We start from the raw sequence: 20862 nt of genomic DNA on the forward strand, positions 1-20862 counted from the left end.
AATAACAACAACAACAACAAGAAGAAGAACAAAATGTTACACAAAAAAAGAAATTAAATTAAAATTATAAAACACAAAATAAAAAAAAAAAAAAATAAAAAACTGATCGAAACGAGCAAGTAAAAGAATAGTCGAGCGATCGATCGATTATAATAATCGATTGTTAACAACAAAGCAGGCAATTGTTTATAAACTAATTAAGCACTCGAGCTCGTTTAGTCGTGGTAAGTATAGATAATATAATAGTTCAACTAATAGAGTTTTAAACAAAAATCAACAAAGAGTATTATATATATATGTATGTTTTTATATATATATATATATATATATTAAAGGTATATAGATAGAAAAGAGACAGAAGATATAGAGAGGCAGGTAGATTATAGGTGAGGTAGAAGTGACGTGATTACCGATGCACACAACACGCGCTATTGCTCACCAATTGGGCGCAGTACGGCACCTGCAAGGATACCCATCGTTAGGCTATCAGGTTAGTCATCACGGACAAAGAAGGTTTTGTGGGATTAATTAATTTTACAGCAATGATAATGTTGTTAACGGGCATAATACACAAAATTTGTCAAATTAGATTTTTTTTTTTTTCTAATTTTTTCTTTTTTTTTTTTTCCATCATTATATTATTATATTCATTTCATTCATTAGTACGATCATTTGTTTTTTATATTAATATCTTTTTTCACCAATCTTCGTTCATCGTCGAAGGTACTCGCATCATTTCTTCCTATCGATCGTTTAATCTCCTATTTTTATTCCATTTCTTTACGATACACGATATCAAAAAAAAAAAAAGAAAAATAAGGAAATGATCAATTTCCATTTCGAACGATAAAGAAAATATTTTTCCAATGGATTTTCTTAATTTACGTAAGACAAATTGTATTGCATTGCGCGCAGATTAGTGAATCGATACGAATTACTGATGGAGGACCATCGAGATAAGTTTCACAAGGTCATGCTTGAAACGGTCGATCGCTAGAAAAAAAAAAAAAAAAAAAAAAAACAAAAAAAAAAAAGAAAGGGTCGGGTCCTTTTTCGATTAATAATCAGGCAGGAAGAAAAAGATTCGCTAAGATGATCCATGCAGGGCCGACCCCGAAGCACGCGAGATCGTGAGATTTTCGGCTAAATCTTCGTGCGTCTGTAGGACGTGTACGAATGACTACTATTAATCGTATCGTTAATCACATTTATCCAAAATCTAAACGCAAGTAACATCATTCGTTAATTTTCATTATTTTTTTTTCGATTGTTCTTATTAATTTATAAATTAGATTTTATAAACTTTTTCTTTTTTGTTTTTTTGTTTTCGAAAATGTAAAAATGTTCACCCATCGTTGTCGTCGTCATCGTACAAGACCAGAACACACGCTTGAAGATGATAAAAGCCTCGAATATTCAAAAAAATAATAAGCGAGCGAGCGAACGAACGAATTAATTTTCAAAATTATTAGTAATTGACATTAACTTTTTATTTATACACAATTCGATCGTGTAGTTATCGATCGAGATATTATTATTCGCGCATACGTTAACCGTGTTCGTTCGTTAATATGATTACTTTWTTTTTTTTTAGGGGGGGGGGGGAGGATTTAAACGAACGAACACTGCCACGTATACGAGACGCGGCAACGTAAAATGTATCAAAAGAAAAAAAAAGAAAAAAAAAAAGGTATCCATAGATAAAAAAAGGCAAAAAAATGAAATATTCAAGAATTCTGTAAGCTTCAAAAATTTTCATCACCGTATTTGCGTACATATTTTTTGTTTTTTTTTTTTGCGGTTTCGTAATTACGGCAAATAATCATTTTTACAGCGATAAAAATAATAATCCATATGAATTATTAATAATAATAATAATAATAATAATAATAATAATAATAATGATGCAGCCGAGAATATTATAACATAACAAATATAATGGCGCGACGAAAAAGGTGGGCCCCACACGCCACGAGAAGAGATTATTATTAATTTATAATTCTTTTTAATTTTAATTATTATTCATTATATACTATACTACTTATCACACACTTACGAAATATTATTTTTTCTTATTTTTATATGTCTTAATAATTTCGTTTCTTCTCTCGGCGTTACATAATAAACAAAAAAAATATCAAGATCATGTCAGCTTATATAGCTCTGCTAACTCGAGTCGCGTTATACACATCGCAAAGAAAAAAAAAAAAAATAGTAAAAAATTAGTAAATGGCATAACGAAGGCTAATCGTAAGAGCAAAAAAAAGATAGAGAGATAGAAAGAGAGAGAGAGAGAAATAGAGAGAGAGAGAGAGAGAGAAAGAGAGAGAGAAAAGAGAGAGACAAGAAGATTAGTCAAGTACGTCTCTTGCGTTATACGAGGACTATACTACTGACGATAATTAATTAATTAATTGATTGATTGAATGATTGATTGATTTAAGAAAAATTTGTAAAAAAAAGAAAAAAAAGAATCTGTGATAGAAATAGAAAGAAAAAGAGCGAGATAGAAATATTTTGACATAGATATAAAGAAAGAGAGGGAAAGAACGAGAAAACGATGAGGTTAATGATTATGCGTGTGTGTTTGTATATGTGTGTGTGAGAGAATATATATATGTACACGTGGCGGAGATGAGAAGTTTCGATTAAAAAAATTCATTATAATTAGACAATAATTAATTATATTATCAGCGTACTGCGAATATTTATACAACTGCATATTTTCAGGAATATTTTTTTTACCCCCACGATTGGATGAATGCTGAACTTTAATTAATGATGATACTTTCATGGGTAAGACTTCTTATCCTTAACTGATCATCCATAATTAACAAATGTATAATATTTTGAAATAATTGAGATAAAATTTTATTATTTCGAAAGATAGATAAGATAATTATACAAATTTCGTTAAAAATGAATTGATTTTTTCTAACACAAACGATACGATTTTATCGTAATACAAGTTATCTTTAAAAGACTGCACGCATATAGCATAATGTTTTCGTGGTATCGTTTACATATCATTTACATATGTGAATGCATTTTCATTGCATAAAAATCCGCAGTTTATTAAAATTATGTTATGTCTATCTCCGTTTGCGTATACCGAAATACGAAGCTGTTGCTACTGCAAATAATCAAAGTTTCCTATTTTTTTTTTTTTTAGCACACTGAAAGCACAAATCTAATCTAACGATATGTAAGTACGAGGAAAAGAAATGTTTAACTTTTTCTTAATTCGTATAATATCAACGAAAAAAAAAAAAAAAAGGAAAGAAGCTGCATAAATGATATTTTGATCGTACCGATCCGCCACGTAAATATACATATATACATATGTATCGTGTAAATATTATAATAAGTGTATTATGGCGATGAATGCTTGGCGCACAGCAACTTGTCATACACCGTTCACATATTATACGCATAGAAAAGTTATATGGCAGTTTTATGCGTATATGAATGTTTACATTGCAGCGAGCGTAAATGAAATAGGCTGATTAAAGAACCCACGATTAAATCGATCGAAGCGATGTGACATTTCTTTTTTTTTTGTTTTTCATTTACTGACCTTGACGCTCTTGAATTCGAAAGAGACAGAGATAGAAAGAGATAAAGATAGAAAGAGAGAGTGAGATAGCAAGAGACAGATAGAGAGAGAGAGAGAGAGACAGAAAGAGAGAGGAGAAGGATCGAGTAACGAGATGATGAGAAAGAAAGAGAAAAAATAGATAGAAAGAGATAGATTAAGATGAAAGATAGATTACCGGGTGTAAGACGATTGAATTCAATTGTATGTAAATTGAAAAAAACGCTCATTCATATTTATATTCAATGAAAGATGTCGCGAGGATAGAGAGAGAGAGAGAGATAGAAAGAGATAGAGATAAAGAGAGAGAGAGAGAGAGAGAGAGAGAGAGAGAGAGAGAGTGTGTGTCCTCGAATGAAAATCTTCTCCTCTCTCGATATAATTATTAATTTAACGACGGCCCCTCCCGCCCCGTCCCGCCCCGCCACGCCCCTAAATCCTAGCCTTTGTTTGATTGTTCAATTCTCGCACGGGAAAAGGACCGACGATCGTATATTTCATTCCTCGGAGAGTTGATGATCGTGGCTGAGATCCTGTTCCTCCTCCTTACCTTGCACTCGCACGTGGTGCATTTGTCATGGGGATCCTGCCAAGAGCTGCCACTGTCGTGTATAATGCCTGCGTAGCTGCACGGCCTTGGATGATTAGGACTCGACAAGGATGTACCGTTCAAGGCAACTTCGCGCGCGCAAGGATCGTCCTCGCAACGAGGACAACAGTCGCCATCTTCGGTAATCGGATTCGAACAGGTAATCGGTGGACACTCCATTTGCCAACAATCGATCTCGCCGTACTGAAATAAAAGAAAAATTGAAATTGACAAGATTATAATATATCGTTAGATATTACACAGTTAACAAGTAGTGTATAATATATTGTATGTGTGTCTTTGTATAATCTTCAAAATGAATTATATATGTAAATTTGATTATTTTGTTCAAGTTATTATTGCATTACCAGACACTCGCAAGTCTGACATTGGTATATCCAACGTTCCCCGCTCCTAAAGATCAAATGATGTAATTCCTGATGTCTACAGGATGCCGCAGGATCGCATTGCGGACAACATTTGTCTTTGCGACTACCAGGTACATTGCAATCGCAAGTTGGATCTCGGCAAGTAATAACACCGTCGTTGCAAGTGCAACGTCTGCAAGGATTGCCTGCTGGTGCCAAGGTATCACCGTTAGCCACTTCTCTATTCTCAAACATACAACCTAAGGAAGATAATTTAATTTTTATAGAATGAATTTCATATCGAAAATACTACTATAATATTTATCAATTTATTAGGACTCACTAAGTCTACATTCTTTGTCGGTGTCGTTATCCTCCCTTGGACAGGCACACGCATAACCACCCTCGGTGTTGATGCATTTTGCTGTCGGATGACACGTATGACTTCTCTCGATAGTTTCGTCGTTGCATTCATCGATATCGAGACATTGAGTACCCTGGGTGCTGTCGTGCAGAGCACTTCTGTATCCAGGTTTACAACGACAATAATACCAACCGGGCATATTGAAACAGCTAGACGATTCGTGACATCTGTGAAGATCGCTGGCACACTCGTCCAAGTCGAGTTCGCAGCTGTTACCGATGTATCCTCTTCGGCAAGAACAACGACCAGGTGCAACGCATTCTCCACCGTTTTGGCAAGTCTGATTGCAAATTGCTACGAAAGTCAGAATACAGGAATCATCAAATAATGTGTTCTTTATCTTTCTTTTTCTTATTTCTTTTTTTTCTTTTTTTTTTCTTTTTTTATTCAACAGAAAGATGAAAAAGATACTTTACGTTTACACGTGTGCCCATCGCCGGCATAACCGTCCTCGCAAACGCAGTAATAACTGCCGGCAGTGTTAACGCAGGTAGCGTGTTCGTCGCACGTGTGATGTCCTGTAACGCATTCGTCCAATTCGGCACAATTGAACTTGTCGACTCTGTGATAACCGGGAAGACATTCGCACGTATAAGAGCCGATCACGTTGACGCATCTGGTATTGGCGTTGCAATGATGACCTTCCGAACCACCTTGTTGCTTACACTCGTCCACGTCTAATAATTAAGGTAAACGAAGGTACAACTACTAACTTATGATTAACTTCATTATTCTTATTTTACCTCGTCTCGATATTATATTAATTCAAGGTCCGTATCTCGTTTATAATACGAGTCTAGACGATGATTCATCTATCTTTGTGTTTATGCGTGTGCAATTTTTTTCTTTTTCCATTGCCCAAGGCATTAACCCCTCTTCGATTTCCGTCTAACACCCACGCGTTCGTGACTTTCTCGTTGTTGATACGTATATAATAGATATTAGTATTCATGATATGTATTTTACAAAAGTATTAGGAAATGATAGGTGTTATTATTCATCGAATGGATCTTCATGCAAAATGTGTGTAATTGTTATTCGCAAGATTGTCGAACATTAGTAAATCGTTAGAACGTTATAATAGAAATGGGGTTAATGTGATTTATATACATTTATATGTATTATATATATATATCGACGCATTATTTCTGCTCGATTTGACATGCGAGTAAGTTAGAGAGAAGCGTTAGGTACCGTGACAGTTATGACCATCCCCCTGGAAACCGATATCGCAGTGGCAGGCGTAGGTCGTCTGGAGATTCAGGCAGGACGCGTTAGCGTGACACTTGTGGCCCTTCGCGCAGTAGTCCACCCCTGATTATAATTGGATTAGCCAAGGCAGATGAAGAGAGGTGGTTAGAGATTTAATTAGGGGGTTTTGTTTTTATTATTTTTTTTTTTTTTTTAAATGAATGATTGACGTGCGGGAAAGGGGATGGAAAGTTTGTTAATGCTTATCAAATGCTATTCTCAATTGGTCCTAATATTTTTTGTTTTCTGTTTTTTTTTCTGTGAATCGATTCGGACCAAGATTACGAATACGCGCGATTATTTGTTTCTTTTGTGTTTTTTTTTTTTGCATCTGCAATAATTAAACTGTAAAAAAGAGTGATTTCTTAATAAACATATTTTCTTATAGACGATTGTTTTCTACCTGGGCAAAACTTGCAACATTCCTCGGCCACGCTGATTTGTTCACTGGGTGGACAAGGCAGTGGTGGACACCTTGTTTCGGTGTCGAATCTCTGACAGGTAAAACTACCGTCGTAACAATCGCATTCGACGCATTGTTTCGGTGATACCTTTTCCCCGTGATCATAGATAATACCGTGCAGGTAACATTGTTCTGTCGAAAAAAAAAAATACAAAAATGGAATATAAAAATGAATCGAATAGATAAATAATTTTATATTTTTAAACTTACTCAAGCAAATCGAGCAGCACTGTCCCGGAGGAATGACTGGATATTTACAGGGGACGGGAGCACAGGGTGTCGGTCTACACTCGATTTCACCATGAACGCAAGAACATTGTTGGCAACCTTTTTCCCAGGTTGCACCGTCCTCGTGAACGGTACCATTGACTCTGCACGATTTTTGGCACTCGCATTCTTCGACCTTGCTTATTCTGTTCTCTGCAACGGCTAGCTGAAAGGAAGGACGTCGATGAGCGATTCATTGAAAAAGTAAGGGAAGAAAAATAAAATAAAATTATAGGAAAACAAAAGAAAAATAATAACGCGATTTTTCTACAAACCCTTTCTTGCAAGTTTTTGTAATCGATCATAAGCCTCTCGACGGTATTCTGAAGTAGAGAAAATTGTCCGCAGGTAGGGCAAGCAGAATCGAGTCTAGGACATTGCGAGAGATATCCATGGGGTCCTGGTATCAGCATGACGTCCTGCAAAGCACCCTGTGCCGCGAAAATCGCACAGAATAGCTCTCTCAGTCGAGTGATGACAAAATAGATCTTACAAATATTAATTACAACATTGTCGTAATTGACCCAAAAAGATAATTCGATTTTATCGTATAATTGGTTCTTTTTTCTTCTTTCAAAACAAAACAAAATTTCCCCCCATGTGATTTACCTTGAATAGAAAATGCCTAGCATTTCTTTGTCCAACCCAAAGTTGTAATTGTGGTTGAGTGAAATTCGTGTCCGGTGGGCCTGTTATGATTAATCGCCTGTAGATTGAATGACAGTCGACTAGTAGCTCGACCTGCGAGCCACTTATACTCATGGCAACCCTATGCCAGGCTCCGTCAGCCAAACGAAAAGGAAATGCCTCGACGTGGACATTACCGTCTAAGCGTGATACATAATGTAATCGAAGTTCATCTTTGCGTCCGCTGCTCTGCAGCTCCAAATATCTGTCAAAAAAGTAACAAAGAAATTGTTCAAACGTCTAACACACTTCATCACATATATATTTCCTTTATCTATTTATTTATTTATTTATTTATTTATTTATTTATTTATTTATTTAATATTTTAGTGAGATCCTAGAGCCTAAGCTCCCTAAAGACCATTAATTACAGTATAGTACAATATAATATATAACAAAACGGAAATTAAAATTATGTAATTATTATTAAAAAGAAAATAGTATATAAAAGTATACTGGTTTTTAATAGTAGTATAGTAGTATTGGCTCAAAGTAAAAAACATATGATTAAAATCAAACAAAGAAAACATTTATTTAAATTAAATCATAAATTCACAAAACACGCTGAATGTCTCTATCAATAAAATAAGTGTAACATCAAATCTAAATTCTTTATAGTCACTTATAGTTACGATATCTTCCGGAAATTGATTCCAAATACGAACAGTCGTAACCAAAAATGATTTTTCGTAAATCCTGGTTCTTGCATAAGGTAAACATAATACATCTAACTGTCTGTCAACACGACCATGTACAGAAATAAGAATACTAATGTTCGATCTTAGTATTTATCATGTATGAAAATAAATGTAAAAACGAAAGGGAGATGAACGAGATGTTTAAATAAGACAAACGTTGAGTTTATTGTGTCAAGAAGTACTATTAAAAATCGCCAGGATCTATTACACAAATTGTATCGAATCAACAGTCACGTTTCGGTTGGTGGTCGAGTGGTCCGCGATGGTTGCTTGCCTAGATCCGCAAGTGGACCATTTTAATTGCCACGTGATGCCTACACGCGTGACACCTACGTGTCCAATTTGTGTCAGTCCAGGTCAAAACGACTAGACACTACTACTACCTGATACTATTCGCGTGCCAACACTACCTGACTACAACTACTTTGGGGTTAAGTGTTTTTTCAAGTGGCACGGATCAACAATTGACACAGTAACTTTTTTCGAAGTTACTTCCTCCTGTCTTTTAAATATTATTCTTCTTCTTCTTATTATTATTATAATGATTTTCTTTATGATTAGAATCGTAAACGTTAGTTTGATAATACTCTGATATAACAATGAATCCAATAGAAAATTAATTAGACTTTTGAATATATGATATATTATCTTCGAAATTGATATTAAGGAAAATGTAGGATTTAGACGTAAAGTTCTTATACCTATTGTTCCCGTGTGAAAAGGCGACGATCGTCCCGGAATTGGCCTCCTCCTGGCGTAATGCAGTAGCTATAGTAAATTCCGGAACCCGCCGGAGTAGTGCAGCCACTCGTTTGAAACTTGCCTCGCTGAGTCGGAGCTCTCTTTCATCGCCTGTAAGTAGTAGTAATGCACGATTATTTCTCAGACATAATCTTCATTCTTCATAATCAATTGATCTCTCCAATTTCCTACTTTCTACAAATTATTATGAAGAAATTATTATTTCATTTATATATAATACAAAGGAAAAACCTATCTCGTTTCATTCCTATTACGATATTTTCCTGAATGAAGATTAACAAAAAAAAAAAAAAATAATATACCAAGAAATATTTCAACCGGTTAACACGCGATACACCGATTTATAATATTCCATTAGAGAGAAACTAGAGATAAATTATTATTAATACAACCAAACCACCCTTGTGCTAAATCGTGAACCCTTTCAAATTATACGAGACAAATTTAACATTGTCAAAACTTTCTCTATTAAAAAAAGCGAACAAAAGTATCGTACTGCGACCGAAAATTCGAAAAGTTTGCAGAAACCTTTCGCAAAATGTGCTGACTGAGAGTTCTGACCCATCGTTGGCTATCTCAAATGAAAGTTTCCTAACTACGATGAATGAGAAAGGGTAAAGAAGAGATATCCTTTTCGCAAAATAAATTACGAATCTCTTCCCCCTTCTACCTCCACCTCTCTCTCTCTATCTCTATCTCTTGTGTACCGTGATGTAGGCCATGGCAAATTTTTGTTAGCTCGATGGATTCGACCTAGGAACGCGAGATTCGTGCTAGTTCAGTTACGTAATCGTATTTTACCAACGGAGTAAATTCAATCCCAATTTCGGTCTAGTCCAGACTACATTTTTGCGGGCCCGAATGGATAATATCTTTATCATTTTATTCTATTTATCTCAAACTATTCATCTCTCTCTCTCTCTCTCATTTTCCGTAATAATGAAAACGTACAAGTTTTCCTATAATCGCGGATCGCAAAAGAAGAAGGATAATAAAACTCGATTGAACTTGCTGATAACGTCGAAACACGTTTCCAACCAGCTTGGTATTTCAACGTGAAGTTAAATCGAATCAGCATTAAAAAAAGCTTACGGTGGTTTGGGGGAGGAAAAAAGAATAAAAAGAACACGCGACACGATTTACAAGTKTTTTTTTTTTTTTTTTACGATTGACGAGTTGAATCGATCTCGTGTGAGTAGTTTATTTTTTTTTTTTTCTATCGATAACCTAGTTTTCCAATTGAGATTATGTTAGATAAAATCGATGATAAACGAAATGATAATATATTATATATATATATCGTATAATTTATGATTGTAATTTTGTAAAAGATTTTGTTCCGAGTTCATTCGAGTAGAACGAAAATGGTATCTTCTCCTTTTCGCGAATAGGCTAATAAATTTCACCTATTTCTCTTGGTTGCATACTTCATCGGCCATTAAGTGGTACGACGAGAGCTCCTTTTACACGTTCGATGTCTCGATTACCTTCGTCCGGTCGGTTACCTTCTCTCTACGGTCATTAAAAGCCACGCGTGTAACGTGTTCCGTGCAAACGATCGGAACTATGACAAACGCATGCGGTAGACGACAAAAAAAACGAGAGAGAGAGAGAGAGAAAAAGAACAAAAATAATAAGTAAAGAAAGAAAGAGAGAGGGAAGGGTAGGCACGTGCGTATCCACCTACGCAGAGACATGTATATACAATCGGTGATAAAATTGTATAAACACTTGTTCGAAGGGTTTTAAATTAGCATCGGTTTAGCGTGGATATTATTTATTAAGGTGTGTATCTCTTATAAAATAATATATTTTGTTGATATATAAATTTTTAATTCTTTCAAATGTTCAACGAAAATGTATCGGATATTTTTCAAGGGATAGGTAAAGTGAATAATTCGTTGGAATATAAATTCAATATTTTTGATTCAATATTTTAGATTTGTCAAAATAGTTAATTTTCTAATATATTATTCATAGTTAAACTGACTTTATAATATTTTACACATATACAAATAGAGTTACTTATACGTAGAAATAAAAAAGAAGAAAAAAAGAAAAAGTTCGAGGATAGGGAAAAAAAAGGTGGGCAAGCCAACACAGGCTTCTCGTATCGAAAAGCTAACGTGCTCGTGTTTCAGATGCACCGCCGGTACGCATAAAGTAACATTACACCTTGCTCGGTAATAAAGCGTCGATTCCTTACGAAGGGCCTGTTTTCTTCCATACTCTTTACCACCCTTAAAGGGACTATAACGAACGAACGGAACATGCCTGGTCAGGCACGAACCAGACCAGGTAATTACTTTACTCCACGCTTAATTATAATTTAATACGAAATACTGCCATGTATATGGGGTGTGAGAGACTGAGACGGAAGGGTAGTATATATATACCCTAATTTTTTCCCCTTTCTCTCATACTCGTCTCGAAACATAATCGTTACGCTCGAATTGGCACGCATGCTGCGTTTCCGTTCTCAATTTCATTCATCGAGTATTCAAATTTCTCCTTCTTCTTCTTTTTCTGTTTTTTTTTTTTTACACTTAATTAACACTTCTCGATAAGAGGATATTAAATATACTTAATTACTGTTTCACGATTAACACCTGTCGAATAAATAACACACAAAATATTGTCTCTTTTCGTTTATACACGTGAAAGAAATCTTTATTGCAACAATTCGATGGTGAGAGGGGGGGAGAGTGGAGGGTGGTTAAAAGTTTGAACAGGCTCCTTTACTTTTCTTCCATACTTTTCAATTGTAAACAGACCACCACCGATGATGGTGGCTATTGTTCGAGAAGAATATCTAGATATCGATCTTATAGAAGGAAAAAAGAAAAGAGAGGAAAGTATCAAAGGAAAACAACAACAGTTGTCTCATGGACGATCAAACGAGATCAGAAAACCCATTTCCCCGTTTGTAGTAATACAAAAGGGCTCACGAATTGATGCTCCCGGCTTGGGGACCCTCAAAACCAACAGATAATAATACGCACACCTTATTCTACTCTACTCTACTACCATTGGCTACCACCCTTCAATCCTCTTCCTCGTTTTCTCTTCTCTTCTTTTCTTTTATTTTATTTTCTTTCTAATTCAGTCAGAGTGAAAATCTTATTTCCCCGTACGCTGGGAAAACTTTGACACGTGTCCCTTGAAAAACGATTTTTCTTTCTTTCTCTTTCTCTTTCATCATTGTGAATCCTACACACACGAATGAAAACCCTCCCCTCCCCCTCTGTACCCAACCACCAAACCCCAAACACTCCCTTTTATTTCCACGAGAAAAACGGGATTTTGGTGTTAAGCTCCAGCAAATTGACACAGGACGATGTGTCGACCCAGACGAGTAAAATTCTTCTCTCCTCTTTCTCTCCTACGTTTTTCTCTTCCATTTTCTCCCATTAAATCCCTTCCCCGAAAATGTTGGAAAGTGAGACGGACAGTTTTCTCTCTCTTTCTCTCTCTCTCTCTCTCTCTCTTTCACTCAATGTCCGTGACCCTAACGTCGAGTTAATCGAATTGTTCTGATATGCCATTAAGAAGTTTTCTCTTTACCCTTCGAATCTGTAAACGAAATTTACGATTCTTTTATTCTATTTCTCATATTCTCGAGCCTTTTTCCATTTATTTATTTATTTATTTATTTATTTAGTTTAAGCTTAAATACGATGGTACTTGAAAAAAGAAAAAAAGAACATTTCATCAAAGTATAACAAAAGTTTACATTAATTATTTGTGAAGTTAAAAGTACGTGCTTGTGTTTAAAAGAAAAAAAAAAAAAAAAGATGTAAAAAAAGATTGTGGAAAAGAAATTGTTCGGTGTAACTTTTATGAATGAAACCTTTCGTTTATTTGTCCATTCATTCATTTATTTATTTATTTATTTATTTGTTTGTTTGTTTATTTATTTATTTATCTGGAGTACATACTTGTGAGAAAAATTGTATTCAAGAGTGTGATAAAGGTATTATAAAAGTAATCTATTTTTTTTCGCGGAAGGAAATCATGAGTTTGTGTAGAAAAGGGATATATCCTAACAATAAGATTTGATCCGAAACGTAATATAGAAATTTCTTTAGGCCCTTTTTCCTATACAAATACAATACATCCCTAAGAATGAATTCGTACGATAAGATTTTATCGTTGCTTTTTCGAGAACGTTGCACTGACCCTTTTGAAACGTCAACATATTGTTGATTTCTACTATTTTTTCGATTAAAATAAAGATTAAAAAAGAAGATGAAGAAAATGTGAATGTAAAAAAAAGAAAAAACAACAAAAAAAGCTCATACAACATTGAGTTTTCTTTTTTTCTTTTCTTTTCTTTCTAAAAATTAAATAAAATATTATTCTTAAAATTCGTGTGCACGTACGGAACGATCAATAATGTGTTTTATATGTTTATAAGGTTAATAACCCGTTTGATTTACATACCCCCTATGATTTACTATATTATATACACACAAACTCAAGCATATAAGAACTTATATATTACTCATAGTTATCAGTACGGTGGCCTCCAAACAACGAGACGTCAAAAAGTTCTTTATAAACTGACCTTTCGCAATATCGATTTAACGAGAGAAGTTTAGAAAAGGTTTACGTGATCATTATACTAGTGCTGAATGTTCATGAACAAAATGAAAAAATAAGGGATGAGCTTTTAAACGGAAGTAACTTTATATTACAAATTTTCAAACTCTTCTGACAAATTCACATTCGTTTCAATTAATTCCTCAATTTGCTATCAATTAATTTATTTATACATGTGTGTATGTGTGTTAAGATGAATACGATCGATATAAAATCATTAAAAAAAATTAAACCAAATTTTTGGTGTGCATTTACACACAAGAAATAAAATATATATATATGTATGTGTATTCGCAAGTAGACCAGAGAGGAGATCTCGAAGTTTCCTAACACTCCAGGTGTTCTCTAGCGATCNTTTTATATATATTATATTAATATTTTTTAATCTCTCTGTTCGAACGTAAAATAAATATGTCGGGTAAAAAAGAGCATTAAAAAGGGTTGTAATTTAGGAAAAGTAATCATCCTATCCTTTTGGAAATATTAATTACTCGGAGATACAGTAAACGGGGAAAGATCGTTAGCCCGAGGAATGGCTTTTGCGGTATGCAAATTAAGCTGGTATTTGGAACCCTTCTCTTTTCTTCCACCCCCCCCCCAGCCAACCCTACCTCTTGAAAGAGAAAGATAGAATGTATATTCCTCGTAAAATTCGTTACGCTGTTAGACACATCCCTGAAGGTAATAGCAGAAAGGGGTGTGCTTCGATAAATTATACTCTAAGATTTATATATCCCAACCCATGTGTAAAAAAAGAACGGATAAAGAACGAGTGAGTAAGAGAACAATATTATTATTGCTGTATAAATCAAAATCGCACCCTTCTGCGGTCGATTGTTTTCGATGAAACGAAGGGGGGAAAAAAGAAAAAAAGGAAAATTAATTAATTAATAATATTTTGCAATATTTTATAAGAAAAGATCGAGTGTCATAATCGAATCCTTAGTAACATGATCGACATAATTAATAAATTCTTAATACAGTGTTGTTGAGAGTTTCAAATCATAACGATCGAATATTTAACGAAGTTTAGATGTTTTGTGTTTGGAATATTAATAAAAAGAAAAATGTATGTCTACACAATAAAAAAAAGACGCTTAACGGTAAGATTAAGTTGCTGAAGAAGTCCCAATAAAGGGACGAAACGTTCAACTTAGTTAAATTAAGTTCTACTTCTTTTTATGTCCAAGTTCCCTGTGATTCTGTATTAAGAATTATAATTTTGGACGAGAGAAATAACTAATTAAATAATTAATAAACCTTATAAAAGAAGGAAATGATATTTTTGAAGTGTTTTGTAATGAAAAAAACTTGAGTGATATTATCGAAATATATTAAGGGTTGACTATTGTTCAGAATAAAAAAAAAAAATAAAATTACAAATTTTTCCGCACGAACGAAGGAATAATATTACGCACGAGTGGAGATTAATCGGTGTCCTTTTAATAATGGATAACACGCTATGGGTTTATGGTTACTCACCCTGAAGATAATAAGCTGCCCTCAGTCTAAACAGTCCCTGTACCTGCGTGACACCCTGCCGCGTAGTATTGTGCAGCTGCAGGGCTGCTAATAAGTCTATATCTCCACCAGGATTGTTTCCTGGTTTGGGCCTTGTCATGCCTAGGACACCATTTTCTTCCGTGACACCCACCGAGGACACCGCCGCTTCTTCCTCTTTTTTGTTCGACGTACCGGACACTAAAAACAAATTATTTATTATATTCAACACAACGTTTGAAATAATTGGATAATTAAATTCACATTTTTTGCGTTGGATTATTAAATTTTACGATTTAATATATATAATATACTAATTATATAATAATATAATTAAAATATTTTTCTAAAGAAGATAATAAATTTGAATATGTTTGTTATAGAAAAAAAAATGATAAGCATGGTACTACATAATAAATGAATATTTGACAGATGACACAGATGAATTTATGATAAAGAAATATATAAACCAAAAGAAGAATTTTTAGTTTTGAGCTTATGATAAAGGAAAAGGAATGTTCACCACCGGAAGACAATAGTCTTAAGGGATAAGAAGAAGAAGAAGGGTCATACGACTAGCATAAATCTTTCCGCTGTTGTGAACTTTGTCGAGGACACGCGAGTTTAAAAGAACGACCATATCACCCTATGGAATTCTTAACGATCGCTAACAAATCTAAACGAACTTTTATTACTTCGAAATATTATCGTTTTTCTTTTTCTCATTGTGTTATCGTCAAAAATTATTATTGTATCATTGATTAATAGTTCCTATAAAAAAAAAAAGAAACAATTTTCTCTTATAATTAAATAACATTTTTCATTGACCGACGCGAAAACGTTTTTTCTTTTCGATTAACGAACAATTAAATTAACGATTATATAAAAATGATTAAAATTTATTAAAACAAATCATCAGAAAATATGTTCGAAGTGTATTAAAACGTAAGAGATTGTTTTTTTTAATTTCAATTAAAAAACAAACAAATAATTAATTGCCCATCGTGAACAAAAATTAATTAAAGAGAAGCAATAAGTATATTTTATAAAAATTATTTCTAAATAAAACGTGTGAAAGTTCATCGATCGATGTTTCAATGTTTTTTTCTCGAAATAAAAAAAAAGCTTTGGAGAATTGGCGAATCGTAACAGGAAGAACGTGTCTGTGTTTGTTCTTCTTCCTTTACTTTTTTATTTATTTTTCTCCAAGAAAAATCCATTTCGAACGTGTACAAAGACGAGATAACAGGCCACCATGTTACGTAATAATAATAATAGTGATAATAATTTCAAGTCTCGCATTTCAATTGGAAAATCTTTTTTCCACACCCCCTTTGAAACATACTTTTCTTATTCATCTTATATAATACAATAAAAATGATGAGATATATGCGTGTATATACATATATATGCTTATGTATTTATGCGAATACATACATACATTATTGGAGAATTGCACATTGCCTTTCATAACTCGAAATATTACGACTTGACGGCCGTAAAAGGTAATTCCTATCGCTTGGAACCGCTTTCTATTATATATTACGTTATGGTACATTATATATAAATCCTATTGGTGGGTTGTAAATGTCTCACCCTGTCCTCTGAAGAAACTTCGTTTAGTTCGAAAAGAATTTTGAAAAAAAAAAAAAAAAAAAAAAAAAAAGAAAAGAAACAAAACTCATCCACTTTATTTAAAACGAAACAAATATATCTTCACGACGATCCCGTAATCTTTCCCATCTGATTTTGTTTTTTTTATTTTCGAATCAAAACACTAATTTTCCTTTTCTTTTTTTTTTAAAGAAATCCTTATTCTAATTTGAATATTTTGCATATACAGATATTTCGATTGATTAGATTTTCAATAGTACAAGAAAAAAATTTATAGGAACGAAACGTTTTATAATATAAAAATGAAAATTGTAACTTTGTATTATATATAAATGATCGATTAAGAAATAAATATAATATTTCCGATTGATTTAACGCGTCTCGTAGTTTAATAATTCGAAACAAAAACAATGAAAATAAAAAGAACAAAAATATTTATCCTAATAATTATAGAAAATGATGAAAAACGATTGTGATATGGATAAATATGTAAGAGATACGTATATTATAGTATTTCTGTAAAAAGAAAAGATTTTAACGGAAGCCCTTCAAACCCGAAAGGGGCGGAGTAAGAATAAATAAAATAAATAAAAATAATTATAAAAAATGATAATACAATAAATCAATATTAAATTTCTATAAACATATTTCATATCGTGAAATATGAATGAACAAGAATACGAGTGGTAGTACATTGACATAAAACGTTGGATTGGTAGAAAGGGGAGGAGGGGTCGTTCGTGATGGGCCATTTAAAATGGGGCGGGGAGAGGGAAGAGAGACAGAGGGGTGAAGGGGGTAAAGGATTCGCGAGGAGTGGCTGCTTTCTTGCAATTACGTCACTGTTCAAAGGGAAGCCACTGAAAGTTCCTTCCTCTTTCTTTCATCGTCTTGCTTTTACTTTGTGAAAAGCATCCCTTTTCTCTCTCTCTCTCTCTCTCTCTCTCTTTCTTTCCTTCCTTCAAATTAGTCTCGAGAAACTTTTGCCGTCACTAATCGGACCAAATCGTCCAGCAAATTAATGGCGTCATCAACTAACTCACGTAGGAGACAACTCACTTTTCTTCTGCCAACTCATACCTAACACCTTCTCTCTTTCTCTCTTTGAGCTTTTAAACCCTCTTCGTCTTTCCCCCCCCCACCTCATCTACTCACCCCATAGGCGTATAAATTTTATTTTACGAGAAAATATATCGACTATATTTTATACGAATTTATCTAAATACAATATTTTGTATATATAATATATATAAAGTTAATCGAGTTGGAGTAATTAATTGTGAAAATAATACTAATAATAATTGTATATATCTGTGGAATATATAAAAAATTTATACGAAATTTGTGCATCATCGTAGAAATTGATCAAATTATATAGAATCATTTATTTCTAATAGAAGAATATCGATTCTTATAAAAAAAAATATTCAAGATTCTAAATATATAGTTTCGAGCAAAAAAAAGAAACAAATTGTAATTTTTTTTTTTTTTGAAATAATAATATTACGTTAATCAATGTTTATAGAAAAAAATTGTTCAAATTTGATGTTCGGCCTAGTATAGTTATACTAAGAGGATAAAAAAATCAATAAAATCTTGAAAGGTTCTTCTTAAAAGACGGCGCCAATGGGCGTCGTACACTAACACGTGTTCACGTGTACACGAACATACAATCCTCTATCTAATAAGAGAACCAAAAACTAGAAGAAGAAGAAGAAGAAGAAGAAAACGCAGACGCTCGATCTTATCGTGGATGAAAATGCGTGCTTCGTGTAAGAATATAAATGTGTGTATGTATATCTATGTGGGTGTATATTATGTGTGTGCGTGGGACCGAAACGGTGGCAGACTGCCGGGCGTCGCGACGCTTTCTATCGAACCGTAAGTGGCGTTATCGTCGAATTCATAAAAGAGAAAAAGAGACAGACAGACAGAGAGAGAAAGAGAGAGAGAGATATGCTCGTAACACGTGCCATCTTTTCTAACATTTTCTATCCTTTTCTCTGGTAACAGCAAATGTCGTTTATACGAACGATAGATGGGGTTCGATGAATCTCGCTGGAAATGAAATTTTATATCGAACCCCTCCCACTTCCACCCACCCCTCCGCGTGACAGAATCTCAACAACTTTTTGATCGTACGTCAAATAGTAACCTTTTCCCATCCTTCTATCTGTCTCTCTTCGAACGTGACCAGAAATCAAATTAAATCGAAAGTAAATTTACTAGAGAAGTTAAAAATTTGACATTTGACGATTGAAATCTTTCAACGTGTGTGATCTTGGACAGACTATAATCGAACTTATTATAATATACGTTTCATGAATTTTTAATTGAACATAAGATCAACCAATCGAATATAATATTTTATTTAAAGTTAATAAAAATGTTTGATTTTTGTTTTGAGATTGAAAATATTTCAATCTCCTTTTCGTATTATTTTTTATTTCACAAGAGAATTGTTAATAAATTGCGTAAACGATTTGCACGTTGTCAATGATTTTTATTTATATTTTTTTTTTTGATAATAAAATTCTAGTATATCTTATTGTTTGAAACGTGAAAGGTAAATTTGTAAGGGTATCTTTTTTTGTAAAAGTATTTACAATGAAGGGGAATTTAAGGTATGTACATACATATATTTATGAATTTGTAAACGTTAGCAACCTAATATATTTCTTCAAATGGATTATTATACCGCGTATACACGAGAATGAAAACACGCGAGAAACGTAGAGAAATATTTCGGTCGAACGAAATAATGGAAAACAACAACGGGAAGGGAAAAAATAAAAAATATCAAAAAGAAAAAGAAGAAGAAGAAGAAGAAGAAGATGATGATGAAGGAGAAACGATAAAACGAAAGGAAATAAACATTTATGTCTATGTCACACGCACGATAGATAGTATGTTATAAAATTTGAGTAGGACGAAAATGGTACGAAAGTAATATAACACAAGCGTATCAAATATTATAAATTTTGTCGCGCTTTATCACGAATGAAATGTAATATAAACGAACGTGGATACATTTAACGAATCAAATAATTGGTCGTTTTTTTAATAGTAACGATGTTTGTACGATAAAAAAAAATGGAAGAAGAAAAAATAAAAAAATATCGATGTAGTTAAGATTAATGTTACGCGTTTAATAAGGTCTACTTTAATCTCATTTTTATTAAAATATTAATGTTTTCATAGCATAAAAGAAGAAAACAAATGTACGATAATATATTAATCGTGTGTGTGTATAAAAAATTTATTTAGAACATTAATATAACTGGCTATTAAATGAACCTTAACGAAAGTAATATAATATATTGTCGATGGAATAATATTGATGAAAATAATTTAATAAATGAATGATTTATAAAAATTATAAGTTATATTGAGTTAGATTAAATTACGAGCTGAGATAAAAGAAAAACAATTTGAATTTATCCGAAATATTTTTATTTGAAATAAATATAAATTTGATCGAAACTTATTATATCAAAATTCCTTTATTATTCAAATAATAATAATAAAATATTTCGTTTTATTCTAATAAATTCGTATTACTCGTTAATTATTATTACCCTTTGTGATCTCGTATTAATATTAAATGTATCAAATATTTTCTTTAAACAATGAGAATATATATTTGCAAATGAAGCAGAAAGTTCGTATATTCGAATATTTGTTTGGGTTTGCTTCTCTAACGCACAACCATGGAGAAACAATTTCGAAAGGATATGTGAAAGGATACGGGCAAACTCGATTATACAATATACGATAAGTTTTAATTGATCAAATTCACGCGGGAATTTTGAAAAAATAATTCATAATTGTATTGGATGGTGGTGGTGGTGGATTTGTTGGTAGCGCGACATTTAAAGCTGGTAGCATACCCCAAAGCTTTATTCGATTAATTAAAAGTTCGACGATGAAATATGGAGTTTCCGTGCGCTTCTGTTTAATTCTCTCATTCTATCTCATTCGTTTTAATTGAGTATTCCCAAGCGGATTTGTAAGCTTGATTTCGTATCCCTCTCTCTCTATA

General features: G+C 33.1%; 1 protein-coding gene across 3 annotated transcripts in view; it reads right to left on the bottom strand.

Moving 5' to 3' along the window:
- Positions 1-20862, bottom strand: part of LOC106793829 (protein kinase C-binding protein NELL1-like) — a 70984-nt gene that overhangs the window by 5596 nt on the left and 44526 nt on the right. The window contains exons 2-13 of one of the 3 annotated variants that reach the window (XM_014761061.1): positions 15189-15407; positions 9044-9194; positions 7567-7849; positions 7233-7388; positions 6901-7123; positions 6631-6822; positions 6171-6290; positions 5393-5653; positions 4896-5270; positions 4553-4812; positions 4146-4388; positions 440-460 (exon numbers count right to left, since the gene is read on the bottom strand). In XM_014761061.1, coding sequence (XP_014616547.1) covers positions 440-460; positions 4146-4388; positions 4553-4812; positions 4896-5270; positions 5393-5653; positions 6171-6290; positions 6631-6822; positions 6901-7123; positions 7233-7388; positions 7567-7849; positions 9044-9194; positions 15189-15407 — 2504 coding nt within the window. Of the gene's footprint in view, positions 1-410; positions 461-4145; positions 4389-4552; positions 4813-4895; positions 5271-5392; positions 5654-6170; positions 6291-6630; positions 6823-6900; positions 7124-7232; positions 7389-7566; positions 7850-9043; positions 9195-15188; positions 15408-20862 lie in introns of all 3 variants that reach the window. The other 2 variants (XM_014761064.1, XM_014761062.1) reach the window with 2 other exon arrangements.

Source organism: Polistes canadensis, unplaced genomic scaffold (genome assembly GCF_001313835.1).
Source record: "Polistes canadensis isolate GaletaPanama2010 unplaced genomic scaffold, ASM131383v1 scaffold_19, whole genome shotgun sequence".
Classification (NCBI taxonomy): domain Eukaryota; kingdom Metazoa; phylum Arthropoda; class Insecta; order Hymenoptera; family Vespidae; genus Polistes; species Polistes canadensis.